This window comes from Podarcis tiliguerta (assembly GCF_965153285.1).
Source record: "Podarcis tiliguerta genome assembly, chromosome: 6".
In the NCBI taxonomy this organism is placed as follows: Eukaryota; Metazoa; Chordata; class Lepidosauria; order Squamata; family Lacertidae; genus Podarcis; species Podarcis tiliguerta.
In genome coordinates, this window is record NC_139539.1 from 3885714 (window position 1) to 3905783 (window position 20070).

General features: G+C 45.4%; 1 protein-coding gene across 4 annotated transcripts in view; it reads left to right on the forward strand.

Moving 5' to 3' along the window:
* RBCK1 (RANBP2-type and C3HC4-type zinc finger containing 1) overlaps positions 1-20070 on the forward strand; it is a 32647-nt gene that overhangs the window by 5962 nt on the left and 6615 nt on the right. For 2 of the 4 annotated variants that reach the window (XM_083447459.1, XM_083447460.1), the window contains exons 2-11: positions 3867-3947; positions 5394-5584; positions 6398-6491; positions 8448-8646; positions 11141-11283; positions 11381-11554; positions 12429-12589; positions 14004-14115; positions 16502-16681; positions 18831-18929. In XM_083447459.1, the coding sequence (XP_083303585.1) occupies positions 3921-3947; positions 5394-5584; positions 6398-6491; positions 8448-8646; positions 11141-11283; positions 11381-11554; positions 12429-12589; positions 14004-14115; positions 16502-16681; positions 18831-18929 (1380 nt within the window). In that variant the 5' untranslated portion in view covers positions 3867-3920. The remainder of the gene's footprint in view (positions 1-3866; positions 3948-5393; positions 5585-6397; positions 6492-8447; positions 8647-11140; positions 11284-11380; positions 11555-12428; positions 12590-14003; positions 14116-16501; positions 16682-18830; positions 18930-20070) is intronic. The other 2 variants (XM_083447461.1, XM_083447462.1) reach the window with 1 other exon arrangement.

Consider the following 20070-nt stretch of genomic DNA (forward strand, 5'->3'; position numbering starts at 1 on the left):
CAACTTAAAAACAAGATTAAAATACAACATTATAATATTGAAACATTAAAATATTAAAATGCAGCTTCATCACAGGAGGAGAAAGGAAACAGAAAAAAGAAAGAGAGGGAGGGAATCAAATTGGCTCCAAGCCAAAGGCCAGGCGGAACAACTCTGTCTTACAGGCCCTGCGGAAAGAAATCAGATCCTGCAGGGCCCTGGTCTCATGAGATAGAGCGTTCCACCAGGCCGGGGCCAGTGTTGAAAAGGCCCTGGCTCTGGTTGAGGCTAATCTGACTTCCTTAGGGCCCAGGACCTCTAGGCTATGGCTATTTGTGGACCTTGAGGCTCTCCGTGGGGCATACCGGGAGAGACAGTCCCATAAGTACGAGGGTCCTAGGCCGTTATTTTCACAAACTTATAAACATACATACATACATACATACATACATCATAATCTTATTAAAACTAATCTTAGTAACATTGTTAAGTGACTTCCTCGTATCCTCCTAGTTGAATTTCAGTATATGTCATTTTAACGGATTTCCAAATCCAAATTCTTATATAATTAACTTGATCGCTTAACCTATTTTTTTCATATTCATTCAGCATTAAACATATTAATTCATCATATTACATATTTAAATCCTAAGCCTATCTGGCAATTTCAAGCTTTTTCCAATTAATTTAACTTAACATATTTAACTAAATAGTCGTTGAATTTCGTCCATTCTTCCTGATACTCCTCCTCCTTCTGGTCACGGACTCTTCTGGTCAAGTCGGCCAGCTCCGAGAAATCCATCATCTTCATCTGCCATTCTTCCACAGTTGGTACTTCTTGCAATTTCCACTTCTTAGCTAGTAAGATTGGCGTGGCGGTTGTGGCATACAAAAATAATTTAACATCTTTCTTGGGCAATTCCATACCTATTACTCCAAGAAGAAAGGCCCCTGGTTTCTTTATAAATGTATATTTCAACATTTTTTTCAATTCATTATAAATCTTTCCCCAGAAGTCTTTCACCTTGGGGCAAGTCCACCACATGTGATAAAAGGTACCTTCTTTTTCTTTACATTTCCAACATAGGTTATCACAGTTATGATAGATCTTTGCTAGTTTAACAGGAGTCAAGTATCATTTACACATCATTTTCATTATATTTTCCTTTAACATTGTACATGCAGTAAACTTGACCCCTTTCTTCCACAATCTTTCCCAATCCTCAAACATTATGTCCTACATCTCTTGCCCAATCAGGGCCCAGTGAATAAGTTGGCAACCCACAGAGGGGTTTCCAAATGTCCAAGTCATCCACAAGTGTGCACTTCTGCGCACATAGAGAGGCTCATGGCAAAGGGCACAGCCTCAGGCATCTGTTCCTGAAGATCTAGGATGCTCCCTGGGAATGTAAAAAGGTGAAATGCTTCTGGGAGATGATATATAATGAGCTGAAAAAAATGTTGAAATATACATTTATAAAGAAACCAGAAGCATTTCTATTGGGCATTGTGGGGAGTGGTATAAATAGAAAGGAATGTAAGCTCTTTTTATATGCAATAACAGCAGCAAGAATATTATTGGCCCAAAAATGGAAGCAAGAAGGGTTACCGTCAATTGAAGAATGGAGGATGAAGTTAATGGACTATGCAGAACTAGATAAACTAACAGGAAGGATTCGAAACCGGCAAGACCAGAAATTCACGGAAGACTGGAGTAAATTTACGGACTATTTGAAAAGTAATTGTGAAGAACAGACGACGTTTGCAGGGTTGCAAGAAGTTTTATGAGGAGTATTATTAGAAGTATTGTAAAAATGGACAAGGGGGAGGATGATTTGTTAAGAGATGTAAAGGCAATATAAAGTTAAGAAATGCATAAGAAGTGGTTAAAACGGTGGATCATCAGAGGTGCTGATGGAAGTCTAAAAAGATTGTATAAGTGATAACTTTTGTGGTACATTTTATAATTTATATCATAGAATCATAGAATCCTAGAGTTGGAATAGACCACAAGGGCCATTGAGTCCAACCCCCTGCCAAGCAGGAAACACCATCAGAACACTTCTGACATATGGTTGTCAAGCCTCTGCTTAAAGACCTCCAAAGAAGGAGACTCCACCACACTCCTTGGCAGCAAATTCCACTGTCGAACAGCTCTTACTGTCAGGAAGTTCTTCCTAATGTTTAGGTGGAATCTTCTTTCTTGTAGTTTGGATCCATTGCTCCGTGTCCGCTTCTCTGGAGCAGCAGAAAACAACCTTTCTCCCCCCTCCATGTGACATCCCTTCATATATTTGAACATGGCTATCATATCACCCCTTAACCTCCTCTTCTCCAGGCTAAACATGCCCAGCTCCCTTAGCCATTCCTCATAAGGCATCGTTTTATATGTTAAAATTAATAAAAAATATTATAAAAAAAGATCTAGGATGCTCCCAAGAAATAAGGAAGCAGAGTGTCCCGCAAGCTCCCAGTTTATTTACTGGGTTGATATTGCACCCTTTTCTCCAAGGAGCTAAAGGTGGTGTTCAGGGTTCTCCCCGCCCCCACAACAACCCTGTGAGGTAGGTTAGGCTGAGTGACTGGCCCAAGGTCACCCGGTGAACTTCATGGCTGAAAGGGATTCGAACCCAGTGCCTCCCAAGTCCTCGTCTGACACACTACCACCACAGTGGTCCTCTGGTGTTTCTGCCTGGGTGGTCCTGTACATATATGCAGCCAGACATCATGCCCAAATCCTCAGCTGGATAGAGCGTGGTGCTTATAATGCCAAGGTTGCAGGTTCAATTCCCTTCTTGCATGGCAGCGGGTTGGACTAGATGACCTCAGGGTCCCCTCCAATTCTATGATTCCAGGTAATCCCTTCTTGTTGTGAACAAATGCACAGGTTCTGTCTGGCAAGACCGGCGAAGCCTCAAACGGTTCATTATTTCATCTCTCTTTTTCAACAGCCTCTTGTGGCTCTGTATGTATAATTTTTATTAAGTTTTCTATTTTACGATTCAGAATGTTCATTCAACAACCTTAAAATATCAGTGATTTCCCTTCTTCTCTTTCATTTTGCGTGGCATAAACCCCTGCACATTTTACATAAACTAAACCATTCAGTATTCCATTAAGACATCCATCAAAACTTGTTTACACTGTTGAATTTATCTTAATGCTGCCAGAGTTTTCAAGTGTACACAATTTTCCCCTATATATTCAGCAAACATTTCCCAATCTTCTTTAAACGAATGTTCTCCTTGTTCTCTTATTCTATAAGTTAGTTCTGCAAGCTGCGCATGTTCCATCAGTTTAAGTTGCCATTCTTCTTTGGTTGGGACCTCGTTCGTCTTCCATTTTGGGGCAAACGAAACACAGGCCGCAGTAGTGGCATACGTAAATAGCCTTTTTTGACACCTGGGAATTTCCATCTGAATTATCCCCATCAAAAAGGACTTTAGCTTTTTTTAAAAAAAGTACTTTTTGATATTTATATCAATTTGATATATATTTCAATTCATTATAAATTACAGTGGTACCCCGCAAGACGAATGCCTCGCAAGACGGAAAACCCGCTAGACGAAAGGGTTTTCCGTTTTTCGATGCGCTTCGCAGGACGAATTTCCCTATGGGCTTGCTTCGCAAGACGAAAATGTCTTCCGAGTCTTGAGATTTTTTTCTGCTCCCCACCCCCTTTTTCTAAGCTGCTAAACCGCTAATAGCCTTTTAGCAGCTAATCCGCTAATCCCTTAAGCCTTTAATAGCCGCTAATAGCCGCTAAACCGCTAATAGGGTTGCTTCGCAAGACAAAAAAACCGCTAGACGAAGAGACTCGCAGAACGAATTAATTTCGTCTTGCGAGGCACCACTGTATTTCCCAATACTCTTTTACCCTTTTACAGGTCCACCACAGATGAATTTTGTGGCTCTGGAGGCCATTGGTGAGAGCAGCCTTTATGGATGAGGCAACGAGAAAAGGTGAGGTTGTGTGTGAGAGAGATCTCTTTTGGGGGCTGCTTTCTCAAGGACCTTGTTGCTGTGGGAATGTTCAGGGTGGCAGGAGAGGATATAGAACATCCTTCCTAACGTGCGCTAGCAAGTTTCTTTATGTAGCAGAGTTTACATTCCCCTTTTACATGCACAGCAGATAGCTGGTTGCAGGCTTGTGTAAGCCTCTCACTATATATTCCCGGTAAGTTCCCTTTAATGCCTCTTAAAAGAATAAAGACATGACAATCTTACTCAAAGTCAATAAAAGAAGTTTACTCACATCAGTTCACGGTTGGATCCCTGAAGGCAGACTTGGTTACAAATATCTACATGTGGATCTACCCCAGCGGTTCTCAACCTGTGGGTCCCCAGATGTTGTTGGACTACAACTCCCATCATCCCTGAGCGCTGGCCTTGCTGGCTAGGGATGATGGGAGTTGTAGTCCAACAACATCTGGGGACCCACGGGTTGAGAACCGCTGATGTACCCCATTTGGGGGAATCCCAAGCAAATCTTTGCAAATGCAGGGGCCCACCAGCAGACTAGGAAAGGGCAACCTCCAGCATCTCTAGTAAAGTTGCGAATGCGCTGCCTGAAACCCTGGAGAGCAGCTGCCAGCCAGTGTAGACATTACTGAGATACATGGAGGTACTGCAGAACAACAGGTAAAAGAGGAATGAAGTCCAGTTTACATCCACCGGTAACACACTGTTTTTGCAACGATTTGTTTGTTTCATAAAACTTATGTGCCGCTCGGTTGTAGAACCTCCCCCCCCAAAGCAGCTTACAAAAGATAAAACGATCAAGAAAAAATTACAGCAATAGGTTGTTAAACAGGTTAAGTGACATATTGCAAAATATATGTATTCCGGGAATTGATATTATGATTATTTTATCAAGATGCTGTGTATTCTGTTTTTATGACTATGCTAAGTAAATTACAGTGGAACCTTGGTTCTCAAATGCTTTGGTATTTGAACATTTCGGCTCCCGAATGCCGAAAACCCAGAAGTAAGTGTTCTGGTTTCTGAATATTTTTTGGAAGCCGAATGTCCGATGCGGTTGTCAGCTATCGTTTCCGGGGTGCCTGCACCAATTGGAAACCACGCCTTGGATTTTGAACATTTCGGAGGTCGAATGGACTCCCGGAACAGATTGTGTTCGAGAACCAAGGTGCCACTGTATGTTCTCCATGTTATACACTGCCCTGAGATCTTTGGATAAAGGCAGCATATAAATTGGATAAATCATTTTGCACATGCGCGCACATAAATGCGCACCAACCCCTGCCTAAACAGCGGCTGCTCCCCATCCGGAGAGTCCCTTCCTGTCGTTTTGCAAATTGTCCTTGACACCTCACTAGCGGAGAAGCCACGAACTCACCAATTCCTTAAGTCTCCGTTGCAATTTGCAACACCCCCTGGCTTCTGCGGGCGAGTTTGCCGCCACGACTTGGGCCTACCCAACCCGTTTCTTGTTCTCAGCGGAACAGCAGGCCCTGAAGCTGGCGGAAGCCATCAGCGGAGGGGACGAGGCGACAGCCCAGGAGTGTGCCGCCTGGCTAGCCCAGCGCCGTGCCCCCGTCGTAGTGCAGCTACAGCAGGACGCCTACCCCACGCAAGACATCAGGTGACGGATTACGCCGCAAAAAGGCCAGCGAATAGCTGAGAGCAATCGTCAGTGGGTAGAGACGGCAGTTCCATAGAGCAGGGGCAGGGGCAGGGGGATGCTTTTGGGGGGCCGGATTCACTTCCAGGTAGCCTTCCAGGGGCCACATGGTGGGCAGGGATGGCAGAGCAACAGATGTAGATTTTCACCTTTGTACACTCCTCTTAGGGACACGGGTGGCGCTGTGGGTTAAACCACAGAGACTAGGGCTTGCCGATCAGAAGGTCGGCGGTTCGAATCCCCCCAACGGGGTGAGCTCCCGTTGCTCGGTCCCTGCTCCTGTCAACCTAGCAGTTCAAAAGCACGTCAAAGTTCAAGTAGATAAATAGGTACCACTCTGGCGGGAAGGTAAACGGCGTTTCCATGCGTTTCCATGCGCTGCTCTGGTTCGCCAGAAGCAGCTTAGTCATGCTGGCCACATGACCCGGAAGCTGTATGCCGGCTCCCTCAGCCAATAAAGTGAGATGAGCGCCGCAACCCCAGAGTCGTCCGTGACTGGACCTAATGGTCAGGGGTCCCTTTACCTTTTTACACTCCTCTAGTTTCTACACACCCTTGCAAACCCTTCATTCTCTATCCATCTGGGAAGGGGGTGTGGCCTAGGAAAGGTATTGAGGGCCTGATAAAGAGGGCTGGAGGGCCAGAGCTTCCACACTCCTGCCATAGCAAAAAGCAGCATGGTTGTCTCTGGAGTTATAAAGGTTTCTGCAAGGAGGAGTGGGCAGACACAATTCGGGGACAGGGAATAATAGATCGTTTCCTTTCTTCTCCCAGGCTGTGGGTGGGCGTGGAAGATGCCCAGATGAGCACCGTCCCCATTTACCTGAAAGTCCAGCCTTGCATGACGTTGGCATCCCTCAAAGACATGGTAATGGGCTGATAAGGCCAAGGCTGCAGGTTCAAATCCCGCATGGGACACCCTGTGACAAACATTGGATATCACCTGTATAATAAAATATTGGCTAAACTGAAGGAGCTGCTTAAACTTTTGGACTAGTCAGAAGCATGGAAAACAACAGCACTGTTTTTGTTGAGCAGAAAAGCAAGCTTCTAAAATTTATTTATAATTTTTGTTAAATTTTGTTTTACAATTTAAATACTTGTTTTTACATCCTTAAGATATCAGTGGCTTTCCTTCTTCTCTTTCCATGGTTCATTTTACCTATCGTAAATCCCTGCATATTTTACAGAAACTATCCCATTCAGTATTCCATTATGACATCCATCAAAACTTATTTACACTGTTGAATTGATCTAATTGTTGCCAGCATTTTCAGCTATAGTTATTTCCCATATACAGTGTAACCTCGGGTTACGTACCATCCTCCTTACTCATGCTTCAGGTTATGAGCTCTGCTAACCCAGAAGTAGATGCTCCTGGGATGCGAGCGAAAGTTGTGTGCCAGCAGCGCGGCACCAGCGGGAGGTGCCATTAGAGAAAGCGCACCTCATGTTAAAAACGGTTTCAGGTTACAAACAGACCTCCGGAACGAATTAAGTTCATAACCGGAGGTACCACTGTATTCAATAAACGTTTTCCAATCTTCTCTGAACGTATGTTCTTCTTATTCTCTTATTCTATATGTTAAGTCTGCAAGCTGCGCATATTCCGTCAACTTCAGTTGCCATTCTTCTTTCGCTGGGACCTCACTCATTTTCCATTTTGGGGCTAACAAAAAATGGGCTGCAGTAGTGGCATACGTAAATAACCTTTTTTGACACCTGGGAATTTCAGTCTGAATTATCCCCAACAGAAAGGTCTCCGGTCGGTGCGGGGGGGGGGGGAGTACTTTTGAACATTTTTTTCAATTCATTATGAATCATTTTCCAATACAGTGGTACCTCTGGTTGTGAATGGGATCCGTTCTGGAGCCCCGTTCGCAACATGAGTAGAACGCAACCCGTGTCTGCGGAGGTCACGATTTGTCACTTCTGCGCATGCGTGTGACATCATTTTGAGCGTCTGCACATGCGCGAGCGACGAAACCCAGAAGTAACCCTTTCTGGTACTTCCGGTTTGCCGCAGGACGCAGCCTGAAAAGACGTAACCTCAACCGAACATATTAAAGAGGTATGACTGTACTCTTTTACAAGTCCACCACCTATGAAAGAACGTTTCCTCTGCCTCTTTGCATCTCCAGCACTTAATTCTGTCTTGTACATCTTAGCAAGCCTACTCGGAGTTAAATGCCATCTGTAAATCACTTTCAAGTAATTCAAAGCAAGCTTTTGAGTAGCACAGAAGTCCTCATCGGGTATACTTTTTCCTTTTTAAAATAATAATAATAATTTTTTATTAGTTTTTTTAAAATAGCATTTTCAACAGTAATTAAACATACTTTTACATCTTATACAGTTTTTTTTTTACTTCCATCAATCACATCTGAAAATTTTCCAATCACTTAATACACATTTCTTACTTTTACTATTGCATTTAAATCTCATAACTCTATTCTTTCTCTACTTTGCAATTTTTCATGTATTTCTCCTTACAAAACTTCTTGTAGTCCTACTAGCATAATTTGTTGATTACAGTTGCTCTTCAAATAGCTCATATATTTCTTCCAATCTTCTGTGAATCTCTGGTCCTGCGGATTTCGAATCCTTCCTGTCATTTTAACTAATTCTGCGTAGTCCATTAATTTTGTCTGCCATTCTTCTTTCGTCGGAATTTCTTCTTGCTTCCATTTCTGGGCTAACAATCCTCTTGCTGGGTGTATTTTTCCATTTGGTTTAGCCCACCTAGCTGCTCCACATAAACCGTTTGTGACTTCCGAGGCTTTGGGGCTCTGAAATTGTCTCTTCTCCCTCTTACCTGGCCCAGGTGTTCCTCCACTACGGCTTTCCCCCCAGCATCCAGAAGTGGGTGATGGGTCAGAGGCTTCCGCGAGACCACGAGACTCTTCACTACCACGGCATCCAAAAGGACGGCGACGCAGTTTACCTGTACCTTCTCTCTGCCAGGGCAGCCAAGCTGAGCAAAGACGCCTTGCAGCGGGACCATGAGCGCAGGCAGCTGGAAGGTGAGCAATCAGTGCGGAGAGCACCTCCCTCCCGCAAGCGTGACGGGCGATGCTGGGCTGTGGTTCCTGTGTTAGGTTTCTGTTTACACCACTGTGCAGTTTTTGGAGTCACAAGACTCTGTTTACATTCCAGACTGTTGGAAGTCTCACGGGAGACGGATGTTGATGTTACTAGTTTCCTGTTTCTTTGTCCCAGTTGTTCATTGACTCTCACAGAGAGCAGATGCATATTCTTTTCTGTCCTGCGTCGTTAGAAATAAAGTAGCGATGTAGCTCATATTTCTCAGCTCCTTCTGCTGTTTGTATGCATAATGAGGGAATGTGCCTGAAGCCTCATTAAAGGCTTAGGTCGTTAATCACCATCAGAGGAGAGCCTCGATGGATTCCGAAGTACAGTGGTACCTCGCAAGACGAATGCCTCGGAAGACCAAAAACTCGCAAGACGAACAGGTTTTTCGTTTTCTGAGTTGCTTTGCAAGACGGATTTCCCTATGGGCTTGCTTCGCAAGACGAAACGTCTTGCGGCTTTTTTTTAAAACCGCCAATGCATTCCTATGGGAAACCGTCAATACACATTGGTGCTTCGCAAGACGAAAAAATTCACAAGACGAAAAAACTCGCAGAACGAATTAATTTCGTCTTGCGAGGCACCACTGTACGACGTGGGGGAGAGCCGATTCAGCTCGGTCGTATGCAACCTCCGACATCCTGCTAGGAGGAGGTGGTACCCTAGAAGGTGCCAGATACAGAACAGGTTCACGTGGAAGATGGGGCCATCTTGTTTTCTGCTGCTCCAGAGAGTAAGATCCAAACCAGTGGAGTCAAACATCAAGAGAGTGACTGAAGACTTTTCTGACAGCAAAGCGACCTGCGCCAGGGCTTGGTCCTGCCAGCAGGGTGGAAAAGAGACATGCGATCATTGCCTTTCCCCTTCGGTATTTTGTAAAGCTTTGTATTGTGATGTTTTGAATTACAGTGGTACCTCGGGTTAAATACTTAATTCGTTCCGGAGGTCCGTTCTTAACCTGAAACTGTTCTTAACCTGAAGCACCACTTTAGCTAATGGGGCCTCCTGCTGCCGCTGCGCTGCCGGAGCACGATTTCTGTTCTCATCCTGAAGCAAAGTTCTTAACCTGAGGTACTATTTCTGGGTTAGCGGAGTCTGTAACCTGAAGCATATGTAACCTGAAGCGTATGTAACCCGAGGTACCACTGTATGATGATAATTATATTAATCTTCTTGTATCTTATAGTCACCTGAAGCGTATGTAACCCGAGGTACCACTGTATTGCTGTAAGCCGGCTTTGGGTGCAGCTCAGAAGCGGCATATAAGTAAACACGATCGAGCAATCAGTCAATCAATCAGTCAAAGCTGTTCCAGAGTGGTTTTGGTCCAGATTTTCTGGCGATGTGCACGACCCATGCGCGACTTTCTTCTTTGCGTAGCTAACTTCTCAAAGGGAGGAATGCCTCTTCCAGGGCAAGAAGGCAGGCGCTTCTAGTTTCTTTCAGACCTGCCAACTTGGCGCCCTCCGAACTACCTGCCCTCCACCCAGCCAGCGCACCTGCCAGGAAGGCAGCCCCAGACACCCAAAGTCTGCTCCCAGACCCACCAGGAAGGATCTCCTTGAAAATCATTTTCTTTTTTTCCTTTTTTAAATTTTACTTAATTTTAATTAGCAAAGATCTATCATACGGGTGATAACTTATGTTGGAAATGCAAAGAAAAGGAGGGTACCTTTTTCCATATGTGGTGGGCGTGTTCTAAGGTGAAAGATTTCGGGGGGGGGGGAATTTATAATGAGTTGAAAAAGATGTTGAAATATACTTTTATTAAAAAACCAGAAGCCTTTCTACTTGGAATAACAGGTTTCGAATTGCCCAAGAAAGATGTTAGATTGTTTTTGTATGCCACAACTGCAGCAAGAATCTTGTTAGCTAAATACTGCAAATTACAAGAAATACCAAGAGCAGAGGAATGGCAAATGAAGATGACGGATTTTCTGGAGTTGGCCGACCTGACCGGTAGAATCCGCAAACAGGAGGAGGAGGAATAGCAAGAAAAATGGAAGAAATTTAAGGACTATTTAGCAACATATTCTAAGATAACATAAGTAGTATCATTTGTGAGTACCAAATTGGCATAGGAGTTAAATGTTTCAAATTTAATAATACCATGGATACAAGCGAATAGGATAAGAAAGAAAGATGTTAATTGACTAAGGTAAATTGATTGGAAATTAGTATTAGAAAACTGCTACAATGAGATATATGGAAACACAGCTAGAGGGATTGAAGGAAGTCATTTAACAATGGTAATAAAAATATGATTATAATAGTTAGGATACATGTTTGTATATTTGTTTGCTTGCTTTTATATAGTAATGTTTTTTCTTTTTTTTTTTTGTTTATGTTTGCAAGAAATTTGGAAAACCAATAAAATTTTTGGGAAAAAAGAATAAATAAAACAATTTTCTTTTCCTTTTGGTCCAGAGCTAGGCATTCGCGAGGGTGTGCTGGTGCCACGGGGGACGTCAGAAGCGGCAGCCTCGATGCCAGCGGACCCCTCGGGCACCCCGAATCTCCAAGAGGAGAAGAGGGGCACCACGTCACCTCTGCCCCCTGTGCCCCCACCGGTAATGGATTGCGAGGGGGCGGGCGACGCAGGTAGAGATGCTCTTTTCTCTCCGTGATGCTCCCATCCTTTTCTCTCCTGCGCGGGGTGCTACCTAGGTCGGCTGGGAATGCCCAACTTGCACCTTCGTCAACAAGCCCACCAGGCCCGGCTGCGAGATGTGCTGCGCTGAGCGCCCAAAGGGATACATCCTGCCGGAAGGGTACCAGCCGGACGTGGAGGAGCTGCAGCGGTTGCAGAAGGAAGAGGAAGCCACACGGCAGTATGAACAGGTGACTGGCTGTTGGGAGGGCGAGGCAGCCAGGAGTGACCATGTAGATCAGGGTGTGTGTGTGTGCTTTGAACCTTTCAACTTACTTATTTACCTGTTGCTTTCGTCTCCCACCCTGGTCTCTCCCAGGCTCTGGCCTGACTCTCCAACAACTACGTTACCTTGCTCTCTCCAGCCCCACATTCTCTTCCAGGCAACCTCCCACGAGCCACATGTTGGTTTTGTGCTCATTTTCTTAGGAATACTTTGCGCCAGCTTACATAAATCCTTTAGAAATTAGTGGCCTATAAATGGGAGATGGCCACCGCTTGTCCACAAGCCAGCTGCGGTTCTTGGTGCAAAAGGAAGCCGCCTTAATATTTCTTATTAATGGCAGAAAATTGGCTTTATTTTTCATTTTGTTTTTCAAAATATTTTTTATTAACAATTTCAACAAAACAAAATTTCAAAACATATCATATTCATTGTTTCCCCCCTTTCCCCCCCACCCATCAAACCCTCCCCTCCAGAGACTTCCCTCAGGTCCTCTCTCTGATTTTTCAGCGCATATTATTCTCTGCATGAATAAACATGCACAAATTTATTGGTTGGTAACATGATAGACAGATGGCGTAAGGATATGTACAACTTTATAACATGCAGAAAATTAGCTTTATAAAGTTCCCCCCAGGTTTCTGTTACATCTCTTCCAATATATTTAATATATTGCAAGCAGATCTTAAATCCTGTCTTATTTCTTAACTGATCTTGCAATTCAGTTGGCACATTCAGACACACTCAGATTCTGATTCAGTTTTATGGATTGTCAATCCGGACATGTCGCCAAATGCTTCAATCTCTCCGATGTTTCTCTCTCTCTCTCTCTTTTTATGTAGGCTAAGGAGCAGAAGAAACAGAAAAACTACCAGCGGCTTCTACAGCTGGATGGGCAGAGCTTGGTGCCATCGGACGAGGCCCTGGAGTGCCCCATCTGCTTCTTGGCCCTGCAGCCTGGCGAGGGGGTGACCTTGCGGGAATGCTTACATTCCTTCTGCAAGTAAGTAAATGATCCAGTAATGATAATAATAATAATTTATTACCTATACCCTGCCCATCAGGCTGGGTTTCCCCAGCCACATTGGGCGGCTTCCGACAGAATAATAAAGACACGATAAAACATCAAACATTAAAAACTTTCCTAAACAGGGCTGCCTTCAGATGCCTTCTAAACGTCAGATAGTTGTTTATTTCCTTGACATATGACGGGCGGGCGCCACCACCGAGAAAGCCCTGTGCCTGGTTCCCTGTAACCTCGCTTCTTGCGGGGAGGGAACCGCCAGAAGGCCCTCGGAGCTGGACCTCAGTGTCCGGGCAGAACGATGGGGGTGGAGACGCTCCTTCAGGTATCCTGGACCGAGGCCGTTTAGGGCTTTAAAGGTCAGCACCAACCCTTTGAATTGTGCTCGGAAACGTACTGGGAGCCGATATAGGTCTTTCAAGACCGGTGTTATGTGGTCTCAGCAGCTGCTCCCAGTCACTAGTCTAGCTGCTGCATTCTGGATTAGTTGCAGTTTCCAGGTCACCTTCAAAGCTGCAATGGAACGGCTCCCTTAAGAAGAGGAGTATAAATGGGAATTTTCCCCAGGTGGAGAGAAATGAAGAGTAGAGTCCCCTAAGGATCTGTTTTTCGGACCTGGACTCTTCGTCAAACGATCTCTGGGTGGTTCATAAGATAAAAACACGGGATAAAGCCACAAATAAATAGTGAAAACAGAAGCAACGAAACAACAACTCCCACAAAACCTTTGAAAGGGCATTGGGAGGTGCAGCTGGGGCCTTCATTATACACCTTTAGGTGCCAGGCAAAAACATGCTTCTGTAGCCAAGCTTTTGGCTGATTGGCATCCAATGCCCTTTTGAAAATGTGTTGGGGGGGGTTATTGGATTATTCTTGCTTTATTATTATTATTATTAATTATTTATTATTATTTATTTTGTGTTTTTTATTGTGATTTTATGTTGAGCGCTGATAATAACAATGTCAATGTTTTTGCCTGGCACCTAAAGCTAAATAGTGAAGGTGCCAGGCAAGCGTCCCTGGGGAGAGCATTCCACAGACGGGGAGCCACTGCAGAGAAGGCCCTGTTCCCGTGTTGCCACCCTCGGGATCTCTTGTGGAGGAGGCACACGAATAGGAGCCTCTGATGATGATCTTAGGGTCATATGGTGAGAGGCGGCCCTTGAGATATTGCGGTCCTGAGCCGTTTAAGGCTTTGTAGCTCAAAACCAGCGCTTTGAATTAGGCCTGGAAACTCATTGGCAACCAGTGGGCCAGGAGGGTTGCAATATGGACAAACCGCTATGTCCCAGTGAGCAACCCGGCTGCTGAATTCTGCACCAGCCGAAGTTTCCGAACCTCCCATTTCCGTGTGACGTATGTGTCCCCCCCCCCCAATAATTTCTCCCTCCAGGGACTGCTTGAGAGGAACCATCCTCAACAGCCAGGAGCCCGAAGTGCGTTGCCCCTACATTGACGAGAAATACTCCTGCCCGGGGCAGTTGCTGGAACGGGAGGTCAAAGCGGTAGGCCAGTTAAAATGTCTGTTTTGTACACACATACACACACGCAGGATGCGGGTGGCGCTGTGGGTTAAACCACAGACCCTAGGACTTGCTGATCAGAAGGTCGGCGGTTCGAATCCCCGCAACGGGGGGAGCTCCTGTTGCTCAGCTCCTGCCAACCTAGCAGTTCCAAAGCACGTCAAAGTGCAAGTAGATAAATAGGTACCGCTCCGGCGGGAAAGTAAAGGGTGTTTTCATGCACTGCCCTGGTTCGCCAGAAGCACCTTAGTCATGCTGGCCACATGACCTGGAAGCTGTACGCCGGCCCCCTCGGCCAATAAACAAGATGTGCGCCGCAACCCCAGAGTCGGCCACGACTGGACCTAACGGTCAGGGGTCCCTTTACCTTACACACACACACACACACACTGGATTTCCCGCAAGAAGCTCAGGATAGTGTATATGTTTCTTTCCGTCCCTCTCCCCAATTTTATCCTTGCAATAACCTTGTGAGGTCGATGGACGCAGGTGGCGCTGTGGGTAAAGGCCTCAGCGCCTAGGGCTTGCCGATCGAAAGGTCGGCGGTTCGAATCCCCGCGGCGGGGTGCGCTTCCGTCCTTCAGTCCCAGCGCCTGCCAACCTAGCAGTTCGAAAGCACTCCCGGGTGCAAGTAGATAAATAGGGACCGCTTACTATTGGGAAGGTAAACGGCGTTTCCGTGTGCGGCTCTGGCTCGCCAGAGCAGCGATGTCACGCTGGCCACGTGACCCGGAAGTGTCTTCGGACAGCGCTGGCCCCCGGCCTCTTTGAGTGAGATGGGCGCACAACCCTAGAGTCTGTCAAGACTGGCCCGTACAGGCAGGGGTACCTTTACCTTTTTAACCTTGTGAGGTAGGCTAGGTTGAGAGTGAGAGAGTGACTGGTCTCTCTGATGTTCACCCAATGAGCTTCACAGGGAGGGGCACTGAACTCCTTGGTTCAATGCTCCGTTTTAATTGAAAATTTTATTTACAACATAACATAACTCCCCCAATACAGTAATACAATAAGCATAACATACAACAATACAAACAACCAAATAAAAGACTTCCTTTATTCTGTATCTGGCCTCCTTATGTACTTCTTATAAGCTGAATAATTATTAAGATTTTTCTAATTATAACTTAAATATCCACAAATTCTCCTGCAGACATTAATCGAGACATGTCCGGGTATGTATTTTAGGGCATTGATTTGTGAAGTATTCTCTGCATTTCCCCCCTGCTTTTTCAAACTCTTGTCTAGTGTGATCTCTAGCTGCCTCTGTTAATCTAGCCAGTTCAATATACTCTAACAGTTTGTCTTGCCATTCCGTTTTTGTTGGCACAATTTCATTTTCCCAGTTTTCAGCAATTGGGATTCCTTGGTTCAACACTCCTAATCAGTGTGCCACATGGGTGCTCTCACAAATTATTTCTGGCTGATTATCATAGAATCAAAGAATTGTCAAGGTGGAAGGATCTCTGAGGGTCATCTAGTCCAACCCTTCAATGCAGGAATAATAATTATTATTATTATTATTATTATTATTATTATTACCCTGCCCATCTGGCTGGGTTTCCCCAGACACTCTGGGCAGCTTCCAACAGAATATTAGAAACACAATAAAACATCAAACATTAAAATCTTCCCTGTACAGGGCTGCCTTCAGATGTCTTCTAAAAGTCAGAGAGTTGTTTATTTCATTGACATCTGATGGGAGGGCGTTCCACAGGGCGGGCGCCACCACCAAGAAAGTCTTCTGCCTGGCTCCCTGTAACCTCATTTCTCTAACCAACTGAGCTACATTTCAGATTGATTGATGCACCAGTTGGAGCTTGCAACATTCTTGATTTTAGAATGTTGTATTATTTTATTAGCCGCCCTGAGCCCAGCTTCGGCTGGGGAGGGTGGGATATAAATAATCTTTTATCACAAATCAGAAGAAAAGAGCTTTGTGGTTGGGAAGGAGGGTGCTATGTAAACTGGGGTCAGAGGCCATGGTAATCCTCATAGAACTCTAGCCCAAGGGTTGCCATTAATTTGATTCTGAACTGATTTTTGAATGAATTGATTTTATAATTTATTCTATTAATTGATTGTGATTTTATGTAAACTGTGTTACTTTTACTGTTGTTAGCCCCTCTGAGCCCAGCTTCAGCTGGGGAGGGTGGGATATAAATTATTATTATTATTATTATTATTATTAACCCTGCTATCTAAGCCCAGCAGCTCTTGCAAAATCCTGGGTTCCACGGGCAACATTATTCTCACTCGATCTTTCAGAGGCAGATTCCCTGACTTAAAACAGCATGATTAGGCAGCTGGGGCAATTTGCTTCCCTTTTGGGGGGTCTCCTCTGATGTTGTTTTCTCCATTTGATCTCCAGCTCCTGAGCAAAGACGAGTACCAGCGTTTCTTGGACCTGGGAGTCTCCGTTGCCGAAAACCGCAGCCGCTCCAGCTACCACTGCAAAACCACGGACTGCCGGGGCTGGTGCTTCTACGAGGACGACGTGAACGAGTTCCCGTGTCCCGTGTGCGAGAAGGTGAACTGCCTGCTTTGCCAGGTGAGAGTCTCTCTGCTCATCTAGAAACTGCCGTTGTGCATGGATGTGTCGGTTACGCTAGAAATTTAGCCTGCGGGCGGGGAAGGGAAGACCAGTCCACAGCTGGGAGGTGGCAAACGTGGTTGGAGCTCAGGATCGGTGGGCCGGATCCTGCCCTTGGCTGTCCCTTGCTGGTGCAAGGCTAGTCACCTGATGTCATGATGACATCAGGTGGCAACTTCAGAGGGGCTCTCTCGCAGCGCCAATCAGCCGGGCTCTTTTGAAAGTGTGCTGTTGGTGTCAGTCAGCTGATTGGCACTGACTGCGTCCATTTCAAGCATCCCTTTAAAATATATTTGCCGGCACGATTTGTATTCAGGCTGCACCTGTAAGCAGAGGGATGCCAGCCCTTGCAAAAGGACATTTCCCCTATTTCCCCTATTCAAAGCAGGCCTGCAAGCTTTGGAGCAATAATAATAATAATAATAATTTATTTATACCCCGCCCATCTGGCTGGGTTTCCCCAGCCAATCTGGGTGGCTTCCAACAGAATATTAAAATACAATAGTCTATTAAACATTAAAAGCTTCCCTAAACAGAGCTTCCTTCAGATGTCTTCTGAAAGTCTGCTAGTTGTTTTTCCCTTTGACATCTGGTGGGAGGGCCTTCCACAGGGCAGGTGCCACTACCGAGAAGGCCCTCTGCCTGGTTCGCTGTAACCTGGCTTCTCGCAGGGAGGGAACTACCAGAAGGCCCTTGGCGCTGGACCTCAGTGTCCTGGCAGAACAATGGGGGTGGAGACGCTCCTTCAGGTATACTGGGCTGAAGCCGTTTAGGGCTTTAAAGGTCAGCACCAACACTTTGAATTGTGCTTGGAAACGTACTGGGAGCCAGTGTAGGTCTTTCAAGACCAGTGTCTTGGTGGCCGCTCCCAGTCACCAGTCTAGCTGCTGCATTCTGGATTAGTTGTAGTTTCCGGGTCACCTTCAAAGATAGCCCCACGTAGAGCGCATTTCAATAGTCCAAGCGGGAGATAACCAGAGCATGCACCACTCTGGCGAGACAGTCTGCGGGCAGGTAGGGTCTCATCCTGCGTAGTAGATGGAGCTGGTAAACAGCTGCCCTGGACACAGAACTGACCTGTACCTCCATGGACAGCTGTGAGTCCAAAATGTCTCCCAGGCTGCGCACCTGGTCCTTCAGGGGCACAGTTACCCCATTCAGGACCAGGGAGTCCTCCACACCTGCCCGCCTCCTGTCCCCCAAGAATAGAACTTCTGTCTTGTCAGGATTCAACCTCAATCTGTTGGCCGCCTTTGCAAGCACTAACAGTCAGCTGATTGTGGGCGCTGCAAACCTTTGCCGGACAGCATGTTCAGAAGAGCTTGGTGCAGCCACTCTCCGCCTGATGGTTACAATGAGCTCCTTTGCATGCCTTCAGTCAGGTAAGGGATTTGCTAGTCCCAGCTATCAGCTGATTGTTGGCACCTTGAAAGCCACAGGGCTGTGTCTTATTTGCTCAATGCATTTAGCCAGCTGCTATGCATCACAGTCAGATATCCTTAAAAGGTTATACTGGATCACATGCTTGCTTTGTGCTTGCCTTATTACTGCTGGCAGGGACGCGGGTGGTGCTGTGGGTTAAACCACAGAGCCTAGGACTTGCCGATCAGAAGGTCGGCGGTTCGAATCCCCGTGACGGGATGAGCTCCCGTTGCTCAGTCCCTGATCCTGCCAACCTAGCAGTTTGAAAGCACGTCAAAGTGCAAGTAGATAAATAGGTACCACTCTGGCAGGAAGGTAAACGGCGTTTCCGTGCGCTGCTCTGGTTCGCCAGAAGCGGCTTAGTCATGCTGGCCACATGACCCGGAAGCTGTACGCCGGCTCCCTCGGCCAATAAAGCAAAATAAGCACCGCAACCCCAGAGTCAGCCACAACTGGACCTAATGGTCAGGGGTCCCTTTACCTTTAGAACAAAAATAGAACAATTGACCATTTCCTGCCCATTGGTGGTATCTGGAATCTGCCATTTTCAGCAGATGCCTAGGTTGGCTTGATAAGAGGCTATTGGGTACATGACATCATTTATGGGGCACCCTACAAGTGTTTGCTAACCATTTGGGGGAAGGAGACTGGAAGTCAGGATCCAAACCACGTGTCTCATCTGCAGGCTATTCACGAAAACATGAACTGCAAAGAGTATCAGGATGACCTCCAGATCCGAGCTCAGAATGACCAGGCTGCGCAGCAGACCACACAGATGTTGCTGGTGAGAAGGGGTGGCTGAGGGGCTCTGAAAGGGGGAGGGAGAGGGTCACCCCCAAGTTCAGGCCCACACAGTATATTATTATTTTTTTTAATATAATTTTTATTCAGTTTACAAATAAAACAAATTAATACAATTCATACAGTTTTTTACATCCATTCTCTTTTTTTTGACTTCCCTCAACTTGGCTGGTACTCCTTCCCTTCTTAATTTCCTACACATTTCTGAGATCTCACCTAATTGTTTATAAATTAAATCTTGTTTCACTCAAATTCTAACCTTTCTTTTTTACAAAGCTTCATTAAAGGTTACAAGCGTTATTTGTTTTCCACTTAAATTATGCATATATTCTGAAAACTTTTCCCATTCTTCAGTAAATCTCTGATCTCGTCGATTTCGAATTCTTCCAGTATATTAGCAGTCCTCCACCCCCTGGTTCATGAAGTAGCTGGGAAAGAGAGCAGTTGGCTTGTACATTTTACCTGCAAAAAATGTTGGCAGCTCCAACTTTAAGGAAAAAAAACACCAGGGTGGTAAACAGCACAAAGTCAGCAATGAAAAATTCACGAAACGCATGCAAAAATGTATCGTGAATCTTAAAGTACAGTGAGATTAATTGGAAGTCGGTTTTAAATTTCTTCTCTATAAGTTTTATAATTGTGTTCAGTATCAGGAGTATATGCAGTGGTACCTTGGGTTAAGTACTTAATTCGTTCCGGAGGTCCGTACTTAACCTGAAACTTGTTCTTAACCTGAAGCACCACTTTAGCTAATGGGGCCTCCTGCTGTTGCCGCGCCGCCGGAGCACAATTTCTGTTCTCATCCTGAAGCAAAGTTCTTAACCTGAAGCACTGTTTCTGGGTTAGCGGAGTCTGTAACCTGAAGCATATGTAACCTGAAGCGTATGTAACCCGAGGTACCACTGTATGATGATAATTATATTAATCATCTTGTATCTTATAGTGTGGTGGTTTGTTTGATTTTTCCGTTGTTTGTTTGTTTGTTTGTTTGTTTACTTGTATGTACGTCTGTTTTCTCATAAATGTATTTATTTTACACACACACACACACACACACACACACACACATGTTTTCTCATAAATGTATTTATTTTATACACACACACACACACATATATAACACG